The sequence below is a fragment of the Puma concolor genome, chromosome D4 (assembly GCF_028749965.1).
Source record: "Puma concolor isolate L17-30 chromosome D4, mPumCon1.1.hap2, whole genome shotgun sequence".
NCBI classification, from domain to species: Eukaryota; Metazoa; Chordata; class Mammalia; order Carnivora; family Felidae; genus Puma; species Puma concolor.
In genome coordinates this window covers 34,435,214-34,447,345 of record NC_141679.1, presented here as the reverse complement: position 1 = coordinate 34,447,345, position 12,132 = coordinate 34,435,214, and the positions used below count along the sequence as shown (strand labels likewise).

Sequence of the window (12,132 nt, the reverse complement as noted above, 5' to 3'; positions counted from 1 at the left end):
AAAAAAACAGTATTTTTGATATCATTTTCATTATTCACCTTGTATGTGTGTGTTTGTAAAATTTAAATGTGGGTTTTGTATTTTTGAAAGGAGATAGACTGGATTATCTCTAAGCTAGATACTTTAGCAACTTGGGTATATATTTCATTGACATTCAGGTAGACTCAGTTCTCTATTTTGCATTTGAGAACTCATTAAAAACTCTGAAATTTGCCTCACTGTTGAGATCGCTCAGATTAATTCTTTTCAGGTAATAGTTATGCTCTCTGCATAAAGAACATAGTTATCTAAACAATCTACATATTATCACATGAGCATGATTTAGATGTGTTCACAGACAGGAGCACCTCTTTGACTGGGAAAATATCTGTCATGTCAATGGCTGGTAATAAAATACTTTCAAGATTAGCCCAGTGATATATATGGGTCATGCTCTGTAGATTTATAATGATGAGTATTACTTTTCCCAAAACTGAAAATGTATTTGATCTTTTATTGGAGAAAAGATTTATAATAACCTTACTCGTCAAAAGGAGTTTGAAGAAATCATTTTTGCCACTTTATTACCTCATAGTGTATTCTACCATTGTGCACATTTTTGTGCAGTTCAGTGGATTTGCAGATACCTTATATCATTAAAGAAATAACACACCTCTTAAGACTTTGTTTTAGATGAACACATTTCTTACATGGAATTATGTTGTATTTCCATTAAGTACATTAGTAGTTTCCTCATGGCATGTTTTATAAAAGTCAGATTATATCTCTATCATCACTTTCTGGGATATAATTAATTGTGGCAATATTTTGTACCTTGGTGGATATAAGCGAATGTGACATTAACGTGTGCACAAAATGCTTTATTTAGTTACGTACCCTCATATCCTCCATTCAACTCATAATTAGAGTCCTTTAAATGTTTTGATACACTGTCATTTCCTAATGTGTGTCAGTTAATGTGCCCTGCTTATGAGCAGTTTTTCTTAAATCTTCGTTGTCATAGTTACTCTTGTTACCATTGGCCAACTAACATTGAGCCTTTCTTTTTCTTTTTTTGCTGCATTAAAATGGAGCAGTAAACCTGACAGGTGAGGAATAGAGAACAAACCCCATTTAATGCTCAGTAAGACACTGGTAGCCATTGGAAGTATTGAGGGGGTGAGGGTGGAGGTTGGATATAAAAGGTGTCACCTGACAGGTGGAAGATGGACAAAGCTTAGATATATAAAATATTAAAATATTGGTACTGAAATGATTCTGAGGGAAATAAATTAGTTTGTCTATATAAATATAAATAACAAATTATCTTTATGTAAAGCCAAATTTAGAAGGTAATGAAACCAGTCTGCATTTTGTATGAGCATTTGTATGTGTTAATGTGTCTACAGAAAAGAAATGTGAGGTGTTCCATTAAGACATTTGTTTTGTTTTGTTTGTTTTTACTTAAGATTGGCTTTTAAGTTTGATCTGAGGTCACCTCCCAATACAAGAGCACTAATGGCATTTTAATATCCTGTAAATATTGACGGCCATGCATTTGTGAAAATTCTGACATCATTCCAAATTATTTCCATGCTTTCCAGACTCAAATAATAACAGCAGCAGCAGCAATAGTAGTAGTAGTAGGAATAATAATAATAATAGCACTAGCTATCTGTGTGATTATTGAAGGACTGGTCCAATCAAACCAACTTTTCTAACATATCTATATGTATATCTATCTTCATATCTATATTGACAGGTAGAAACTTCTGATAAAACTTAAACTAAGAAAAGGATCTCAGTGCTCATCTCAGTTGTCTAGTCCTCCCAGTTCTATATTCCAGTAGTTCCCAATGAGTGTTACCTGGACCAGCAGCAGAAGCATTAGCTTCACCTGGAAACTTGAGAGAAATACAAATTCTTAGACTACCTACCCCAGACCTAGTGAATCGGAAACTCTAGGTGTGAGTGCAACAGTCTATAGTTTAGTAATCCCTTCCAGGGGATTCAGATGCATGCTAAAGTTTGAGAACCATGGCTGTATTATTTTCCCAAAATCACTTAACACTGGTCAGTAAGCTACATTACACTTCTACTCACAGGTAACTTAATACTTCTGTAGGGTATCTTTTTTTTTTTAATTATTTTTAATATCACTGGTTTTCATTAATCCACCCAAAAACACATGCAAAATACGTTTTGTTTTTCAGCCAAAGTAGGGATTTCAGATAGATGCATCTTTCTTCCAAAAGCCTTTGCCCATATATCTGAATATCTTTGTTCTAAGTAAGTAGATTCATATCTCATCCTTAGACCAAGGTGAGATTAAGTGAAGATAAAAAACCCCTTAGACCACAAAGTAGCATCTTTGTTATATGTGGTTCCCATCCCAAACCACCACATATTTTCATGATGCTGTTTCCACCATATCTGAAATGTCATGTGATCTTGCATTTCCTTTTCACCCATATACCTCCTGCATGTAGTACATATTTCTCTCTGCAGAAAATAAGCTTATAACAGGACTTTATAATCTTAACAGAAAAAATAAAATAGCAAGGCGAAATTCAAATATGCTTGTAGTCACTATTCTTCACTTTTTTCTAGTTGAAAATTAAAATGTGAATAATGAGACTTCTGAAAACCTATCAGGAAAAATATGACCACAGACGTTCCTGTTGGGCCTGATTTAGACCCTCATATACTAGTTAATCCTTTATGGCAGTAAATTCTATTTTTAAAGCTGTTTATCATTATTACCAATGATGACCAAACTCTTCATCTTGCAAACATTTCTTAGAAATCCTTTCTGTTAGAAAACAACCATTTTAACACATTTGTGTTTAAAAATAATGTGATGAAAGTGTGGGCAGCCAGTACCCACGTTGTGATCACCAGAACTAAACTAAGCAAAAAAGAAATTTAAATAGCTGGTTTTCTGAGACGGCTATAGGATTTTTGAGTCTGAGATCATGGAAGTAATTTATTTGAACAGATAAAGTCAGGGAAAAGTTAGTTATTAAATGACCCCCCCCCAACTTTGTCACAACTATACATGGCAGTTTTAGTCCCAAGCTTTGGGTTTTCTGAGATTCATCTGGGCAACAAGATGTGACATTCACCTTTCCTGGCACCAGAGAAACAGACTAAATTTCTTTAGAGAGTATTTTCTTCTGTCCCTTTGTCTCAGTGTCACTCAGCTTGGCCTCACTGAAAAGATAAGGAGCATGTTCCACAGTACCTACAAGAGTGACCTAGTTTCCTTGCCCAGGTATTTCTACATCTGGCCCCATAATCCCACAAGAAAGACAGTGGGGCCACTTTGAGAAAGGATAAAAATTCAGGTTTTAATCATTATGTCTGGCACATCAGTAAAGAGATGCATCTGTGCCAGCTCATTTGGAACAAAAAAAGTTTAAGGAGGGCCACTGGGTCCCTTGAATTGAGAAGGCCAAGTGTATGATTGTTACACATGGGACTGACTGACTAGCAGTCCATGGTATTTCATGAGCCCATTTAGCTTCTATACCTTTGGTGGTAAAATGAATCTCTATGAGTCATATAGCCACAGCCTAATCATAGTGGCATTTTCCATTCTGAAACTGGTCACCATGTCCTTCTTTCACATGGTCTTTTGAGCCACTCTTTCTCTCTCTTCTCACATCTTTCTTGTCAGCCCTCAGCTCTGCTTTTACTTTGCTTCTCATTTTCCACTCCATACAACTGGAACTGCCGGTACTTTTGGCACACCTGACATTCAGTGCTCACCTCTGATTCGTGGCATAGCTTGGCAATGCATTCTGTCCTTAGGCTATACCTGACACCTTCAGGTAGAAACAGGAAATCCTGAGACAGGTTAATCCAAGGTTCTGAGAGAGCAAGGTGTCTAACAGGACTCACCCAAGAAAATTCATTCCATTAACACAGTTTTGCCGGAGGCATTGCACTTGAGCAAATCAAGTGTGCTTTCCTTTTGCATCAATCTTCCCTTCATCCCCTGGTTAGTTTTATTTTATACAGATGAGCAGAGATGGAAAGAAAGGCTATTTAACAGGAGCCCTCTGGCTTACCATGGAACGACCTGGGTGGCACTCACTGGGATCCCATTGCCACAGCAACACTAATGAGCTGTGAGACAGTCATATCAGAAAGACAAGGGAGTGTTCCTGAGCACCGCTGTGCCCCTTTCCCCAAAAAAGAATGTCTTTGTTTTAAACAGGGGTGGACACAAGGATTACGACTGTAGCCTGGAGATTGCTGGAGTCAGTATTTGAATAAATACAGAATAAAGCACTGCTTGAAAAGGTCTCCATTTCTTGAGTTTTTAATCTAATTTAACCTTAAAGAAAATACTTAGGCAGCACTCTGCGTTTGGAAGGTTTGAAAAAAATGAATAAGAAATCTTATGAAGAAAAACCTGATGTTCCTTGCATAGACATTTGTTACTATTACATTATCACACCCTAAACAAAGTTATTTAATAAAACTAGTAGATAGTAATTAAAACAAAGATGAAATGCATTGTGTGAAGAATTACTTATAACAAGGCATTATTAATGGTTCACATATGCCATGAATGATCATTGGAAGAGTGAGACTACCCAGTAGGTGAAATTACTTTTTCTCTGATCTTTCTGTGATTGACTTTCATTAATGAAATATTAATCACAGCTTAACATCATAAGCAGCCAACACTATTTTTCTTTCTTTTAATTTGAAAGAGAAAGGGGATGTTGGTCTTATGTAGTGCTAATTCTCCTTCTAGGTGCTAGCTTGGAATCTTAGAACACACTTACTGCATCTGTCTGTCATATGGGAAAATTCAGTGCAGACCCACTTTGTAGCCATCAGGATTCAAGCATATCTCTCCAACACCCCCTTAATGCCTAATGGCAGAGGCAGTGAAGAATTCAATTCTAGAGCTGAAGGGGGACTTTGAGATCATTCACTTAAGCAAATATTTTAGACTTGAGGAAATGGTCTAGGCCAAGAGAGGTAAAGCAACCTGAACAGGGTCACAAAACTGACCTGACAGATGGTTGTAAAACAGAAAGTTGGGAGCTTTTTAAATGTTTCAATTGCTTTTTTATTGTATTCTTACATTTTTAAAAAATTTTTCTCCCTACAGGAAGAGGGCAGAGTCTGACTCTAGAAAGAGCAGCATACCCAACAGTAAGGAGGTCCCTTCACACCATCCAACAGACCCAGTAGAACTGAGGCGCCTTAATTTTCAAACACCAGGTAAGAAGCAAGGCTCATCTTGTCCATAAGATAGTATTTACTGAAAGCATTTTGGCCGACTGATAACTGCTTTCAGAGATGAACGTCACTTTATTTAGAACAGTTTTGTTTATCCTGCTTTTTAATTATAATATTATTGAGATTCACCAAACAGAAGTCTGGAAAGGAAATAAAGTTTGTTTTGCAAATCTGAGGTGGAATAGACAAGAGAAAACAAGTAATTCATCTTCAAATTTTGGAAACATTATAGTCTTATAAGAATATCTACCATTGTGGGGGATTAAGAGTTTATTATTTTTAATGATACCTATCTGTCAAGAATTCAGTTTCTCATCTTATAAAAGTGAATGGATGGATCGATGGATGGATGTCGCATCATTCATTCTATTGGGAAATAACAAATTTATTCTGTATTTTCCTATTGATTTGTGTCTATATGAAGAAAGTGAAGAAAGGAGGATGGTGAGAGGGAAAGAAACAAAGTGAGATAAAAATTAGTTTCTTTTAAAATATTACCTATACTAAATGTCACTGGCCAAGTTGAGTTTCTTACTGGGGAGATACATAAAGTAACTGAGGATAAGAGTACTTGTTTCTAAATATTAAATGCTTAAGAGGAAACCTATCTTTACTACTGAGGGGCATTTTGTACAGTACTGTTAATTCAAGACTAGCTCTATTTTGCTTTCTTTAAAATAAATTTTATTTATCTCAAATGAATGGAAAATAATAAATGATAAAGAGATCTAAAACTGAGTGGCACAGTCATAATGCCCAAGGACAATTAAGAAAATAAAGAGTTGATCTAAGAAGTGTGATTAAAATTTGGTTGTGTTATCATTCCCCAAGTTGTTGGCAAATGTTGTGTCACATGGACATGTTAACTCACAGTAGTATATACCTCAAATTTATCAAACTACACACTGCAGTGACTTACTCTGAATTGAAAATGTAGTCTATTATATTTGACATGTTTTCTTTTTTACCTGTGAATGTATCATGGTAACTAGTAACAAGTTGAAAGAAGTGTCTGGCATTTTCAAAGTGGCTATACAAACCATCATCATAAATGTGGGTTGTGTGTAAAATGCTACTTCAAATGAGGTTAGACTTTTTAAAAATCAGTTTTTACAAAGCAAAGATCTACCTCCATCAGCATAAAAGGCAGTAGAAAATGTTCATATAGCCAAAAATCTCCTGTGTGTATTTTCTAAAGGCTGATAAATGTATACTATGCACATGTAATGATGATTGAATAAACTCATAGAGTCCTTTGGGTCATTGTAATCCCTTAGATGCTCCCTGTTGAGTCTCTGTCTAGGTGTCCCATTAAGGCATCTTGATATTGATTTTCTTGTAGTAAACCTTCTCGGTTCACTTTTTGAAATAGTAGTGTACTGACTTCTTTAGGCTGTTGGCAACTTCTTGATAATGGGTCCAGGAATTCATGTACTTTTCAATTTGACTAAACCAGGGTATAGAGGACCTAAAAGCCACAGACATGATGCACTACATGATTCCTTTGCAAGAGCAGCATGTTGTGGAAATGGAGAAAATGATTGTTACTTAATACCTTGCTGCTCATCCCTGCCCCCATCTCCTCTGGCTTTTATGGAACGTATGATTTGTATTGGAATCAACCTTGGTCTTCAGGCAGAGATAGAAGCATAGTATAGGATGAGTGAAAAGGCAAAGATAGCTCCAAAAGAAAAAAAGAAAAAAGAAAAACAATAGGAGTGCTATCCTTCATCTACTCTGGCACTAACAGAATATTCCAGGCATAAATAGGAAGTAGGAAGGACGCCTGGGTGGCTCAGTCAGTCAAGCATACGACTTCAGCTCAGGTCATGGTCTTACAGTTCGTGGGTTCAAGTCCCACGCCGGGCTCTGTGCTGACAGCTCAGAGCCTGGAGCCTGCTTCAGATACTGTGCCTCCCTCTCTCTTTTCCCCTCCCCTGCTTGCACTTTGTCTCTCTCTCAAAAATAAGCATTAAAAGTTAAAAAAAAAATAGGAAGTATGAATGAGAACTGTGTAGACAGGATTATTAGCAGAGTACAGGCAACTACAAACAAGGAAATAGAAATGCCTTCAACCGAGAGACCTCCATCTGGAAGTACTTCTCACTTTTACAGGTAATTTTGCAAATATGGTCAAATCCAAAAAAAAGTCTGTAAAGAATATAATCTCCCCAGTATATATGTGAATATTAGATCCCTTTATGGAAAGAATCTATTAAATTTCATATAAGTCCTTGGAAAGGAGAATGAATGTTACATTTGAAGGGACATTGTTTAGCTCACCAATAGCTTTACAAAATCACAGTGGGGACCTGAGTTTATAAGAGGTATCATTTAACTGAGTTTAGACTTATTACATCAAATGGGTAATGGAATAAAGTGGGCAAGATGAATAAAGAGGGAGAGGAGATTTAGTAGAGGAAGAGAATAAAGCAGGAGAAGTTGTCCTAAGGTCCTAGCACTTCTGCTCAGGAAGAAGCTCTGTGTTGTGCCTTTTAGCTCAGGTAAGCAATCTGCATGAGCTTGGCTTGTTGAATCAGTGTATTTCCCTCCCACGCTCTCTGATATGGCCTGCTGTCCTGAAAATTTCACCAGTTAAGGAAAAAAAAAAAAAAAAAAAAAACTAGACCCAGCTGTCAATGTGGAATTCATAGAAATGTGACCATTTGTTTCAATCAGTAGAGATTCTAAGCAATGGCTACAAATTGTCTAATTACTTGCCAAGGGGATTAGAGCAGAAGGCAGGGTTGTTAACCAAACCTTTCTGTGCTTTTTCCTTGCCTCCTGTTCACAAATAACTAAAGGCTCTCCTGGATGATGCAATAAAATGACCCTATAGTAGGGGTTACACAGCAAATGATATGACGCTCCTTAAGTTTTGGATTTTAAACCATTTCACTGTCTGAAATGTGCTTTTATATACATCATACCTTTGGAAATATAATCATTTATCCACAAACATAAAATTTGACAATACTTATTAATGGTATTCCTAAGTAGAGGATTAGCTGTCCAGATTTTAACTTCGAACAAATGACTTTCAATGAAATAAAAAACCTGTGATTTATATAATGAGGCCCTAGCACTGAACTTGTTCATGAAAGCAAATTTACTTCCGCTTCTGATGGATCTGTTGAGGAAGATAAAATACCAAACAAACATTTCCATTTGAAATTCAGTAGGTATTTCAGAAGGTAAAGGAAGCACATCAGTCAGTTCACTAATTCTATGAATTCTCCTTTCTTTTCAAAAAATTCTTGGGGATGAGAAAACTATTTACTTAAGTATTTATTCTTGTTGAAGAGTCTGGATATAAGGAGGCAGACATTTTCCCTCAATTCTACCCAATGCTCCAAAGGTATTGAAAATACATTCTAAATTTCATATAAATACAGAATTCTGAACATGTAAGTACTTCAAAGAAATATACCTTGAACCACAAACATCCCTATCTCTGGGTCAGGAAAAGAAATGTCAGAATTCTGTCCACTGTGTCTCCACTAAGGCACAAAGTAAAGGCAGAGAAAACTGTTGTATTCAGTATAAACATCTTTGCAAGGTTGTGGGATGTGGGGAAAAAACATGGTTTTAGTTCACTTTCCAAATTTCAGATGACAATATAGTTGCTGTATTAGTGAAACACTATATATCCAAGCATTTGAACAGGGTGAGGAAGACTCACATCTTCCTGACTGAGAGCAGGTACCTCCGCTCATAGGTATTTTCCATGAATGTGTTTATTAGCCAGAATACTGTGTGTTAAAGTTCAGGTGGCAGTATACAATAAGTTGTATTTAAAACCTGAACTACCCAATCTATTAAAATAATGTATAAGTCATCAGTTATTGGTGTACTGTCTCAGGCAGAACAAGTATGAAACATGTATTTCAAATACAATGTTTGTATCACCCGTAGCCTACAAAATTAGAGTACCAGTGGGCAAGAAGGTATCACTTAGCTAAATTAGACTTATCACCTGAAATGGAAAATTGGATAAAATGAGTAAAGGAGAGAGGAGATGTTGTAGAAGAATATGCTAAAGTTACTAACTGCTAACCAAGTTTTACAAGTCTTTAAGGTCTGTAGAGGAAGGGGAAAATACTCAAAGATGATTTTAAAAGAATGCTGTATTAAACCTCATAAATCTTTGTGGATGGCAGAAGCTGGGTATGCATCAAGATGGATTCACAGATGAGTTACATGTTAAACAAAATTGAACTGAACTGTGCCCAGTCAGCCTAGGTTGGGAGGAAAAGTTCCCTTTTTTTCTCCAAAATTTCCCAAGTCGTCTTATTACTCTTACTTCTCAATAATTCTTTTTCTTAATTACAAAAGCAGCACATGTTTATTGGGGAAATTAAAATAGAAAATAAGCTTGCTAACAATTTTGTAGATAGGTTGTAGCTACACAGGTGTGCATTATAGCAAACATTTTTTATGTTTCAAAATTTTCATAAATTGGAAAAGGTGAAAAAAGTGCTTTTAGAAAAGAAAACCTACTCTATGTCCCCATGCTTCTAACTTTTCTTTTCTTTTCTTTTTTTTTTTTTTTTTTTTTTTTTGGACATATTTAAAATATAAGTAAAAGATTTCCTATAACTACTCCAAATTTGCCCTTTAGAAATAGCCACCATGGGGCGCCTGGGTGGCGCAGTCGGTTAAGCGTCCGACTTCAGCCAGGTCACGATCTCGCGGTCCGTGAGTTCGAGCCCCGCGTCGGGCTCTGGGCTGATGGCTCGGAGCCTGGAGCCTGTTTCCGATTCTGTGTCTCCCTCTCTCTCTGCCCCTCCCCCGTTCATGCTTTGTCTCTCTCTGTTCCAAAAATAAATAAAAAAAAACGTTGAAAAAAAAAATTTAAAAAAAAAAAAAAAAAAAAAAGAAATAGCCACCATAAGTATCCTTCTAGACTTTTTTACACGTATATACAGTTATTTAATTGATAAAAATTGTATAGCAGGTATATAGACAGATAGAAAGGTGCAAATACATAAAATTGTCTGGTTTAAAATTTAACTGTAGGGGCGCCTGGGTGGCACAGTCGGTTAAGCGTCCGACTTCAGCCAGGTCACGATTTCTCGGTCTGTGAGTTCGAGCCCCGCGTCAGGCTCTGGGCTGATGGCTCAGAGCCTGGAGTCTGCTTCCGATTCTGTGGCTCCCTCTCTCTCTGCCCCTCCCTCGTTCATGCTCTGTCTCTCTCTGTCTCAAAAATAAATAAACGTTAAAAAAATTAAAAATAAAATAAAAATAAAATTTAACTGTATAAACATAAACCTTTTCCCAAGTTAGTGTATTAGATTTTATTTCCTTAGCAGCCAATGGTATTGATGTTATTCTGTTCTACAGATGACACAAAATGTAGTGGCTCATTTCTTATTAATGGGAGCTATTTTCCATGTTTTACTCTTGCAAATGATACTGCAGTGAGCAGTACTGAGCCCGCATCTTTTCACCTCTTTGTTGCTACCTCCAAATGTTAGACACCTGGAAATGGCGATTACAGGGTCCTAGGGTAGGCACACTTACTATTTTCATAGAGACTGCCAATTACAGAGTTTTCTGAAATATTGTAAAAAAGCCTTTACTTGCAGTGTAGCAGCCCCTCTGAGCCACAGCCTGCAGCATTGAACAGAATGATGAAAATAAATATAATATCATCCCAAGATGGTGATGAATAAGAAAACCAAAGAAGCTACTGATATGTGTTCATATATCTACTTTTTCCCCAACAAAGCAAATTTAGAATTTCAGCATCTCAGAGAAATAAGCCTTCTTTCTAGTACCAAAAAAAAAAAAAAAAAAAAAGTTGTATGAGAACACATAGCTAATGGCCTCATATTGTATACCAGCCACCACCTTTCCCTGTGCCTGTAAAATTCTTCCTCCCTGTGCCCTTTCATTGATTTGTCAGTTTCCATCAGAAATTTTCTTCATTTTTTCCTGCGAATTTCATTCTTCCAGTATCTGTACTCCTTCTCACATGCCTCTCTCTGCAAACCCCCCACAAAAAAAATAAATAAATAAACTTCAAACAACAACAAAAACTTCAAACAACAACAAAAACTTCTAGAGTGTGTACTTGCACCTTTTAAGAAAAGAAATTTAAAAGTTGATGATCAGATGTACAACATAAGAGCCTCATTTTCATTCTGAGGATGACCTTAATATGTTTTTCCCTAAAGCATACATGGATGGTAGGTGATTGATGGGCTGTGAAAAACAAAACCAAACTGGTAAAAAGTTACCGTATCAGAAATAGCAGTATCAGCAGCAGAAATGTCTGCACAGCAGCTGAATGGGCTTTAAAAGCTTCTGAGGCATCTCTTCTGATCCATTAGTGCTATTAATTGGATCAATGCTAACAAGATCCATTTTTATACATATATTTATCTTCATATTTTGTACCATAGGAAACTTACATATATGACCTTGCTTAAGAACACCATGTGTGTTCTTTGTATGTTATACCTCAAAAACTATGGTTCATTGAATAGAAATAGTACATTTTTGATATAAAGAAATACAGTTTGTTCAAATTCTCCATTTTGAGAAACCTATGTAAAAATGAATTTTATTTATGCTCTCCACTGCTTACCTGAAAAAGCACTCTTGGAACACCTTTCCCTTAATGATGATCCTAGTCATGGATTAAGTCAAATTCTCATTATTGTCCTGCCACGTAGCAATTATATCTTATAAATCAGTGTTCTCTTTTGCCTTTAATTCATTATTCATTTGTGAGACAAATTGTAAACATAGAGTATTTGTATATCATTCAGAGTACTCTAAAAATTACATAAATTATGTTAAAATCTGACCATTATTTTACAAACTAATTTTCTCCCTGTGACTGTTAACTTAGTGAACTACATTTTTGACACAGATGCATCACTG

At 36.1% G+C, this 12,132-nt stretch overlaps 1 protein-coding gene across 34 annotated transcripts in view; it reads left to right on the top strand.

Moving 5' to 3' along the window:
* PTPRD (protein tyrosine phosphatase receptor type D) overlaps positions 1-12,132 on the top strand; it is a 2,237,777-nt gene that overhangs the window by 2,105,248 nt on the left and 120,397 nt on the right. For 18 of the 34 annotated variants that reach the window (XM_086685253.1, XM_086685255.1, XM_086685257.1 and 15 more), the window contains 2 exons: positions 1,074-1,088; positions 5,111-5,223. In XM_086685253.1, coding sequence (XP_086541379.1) covers positions 1,074-1,088; positions 5,111-5,223 — 128 coding nt within the window. The remainder of the gene's footprint in view (positions 1-1,073; positions 1,089-5,110; positions 5,224-12,132) is intronic. The other 16 variants (XM_086685272.1, XM_086685270.1, XM_086685261.1 and 13 more) reach the window with 2 other exon arrangements.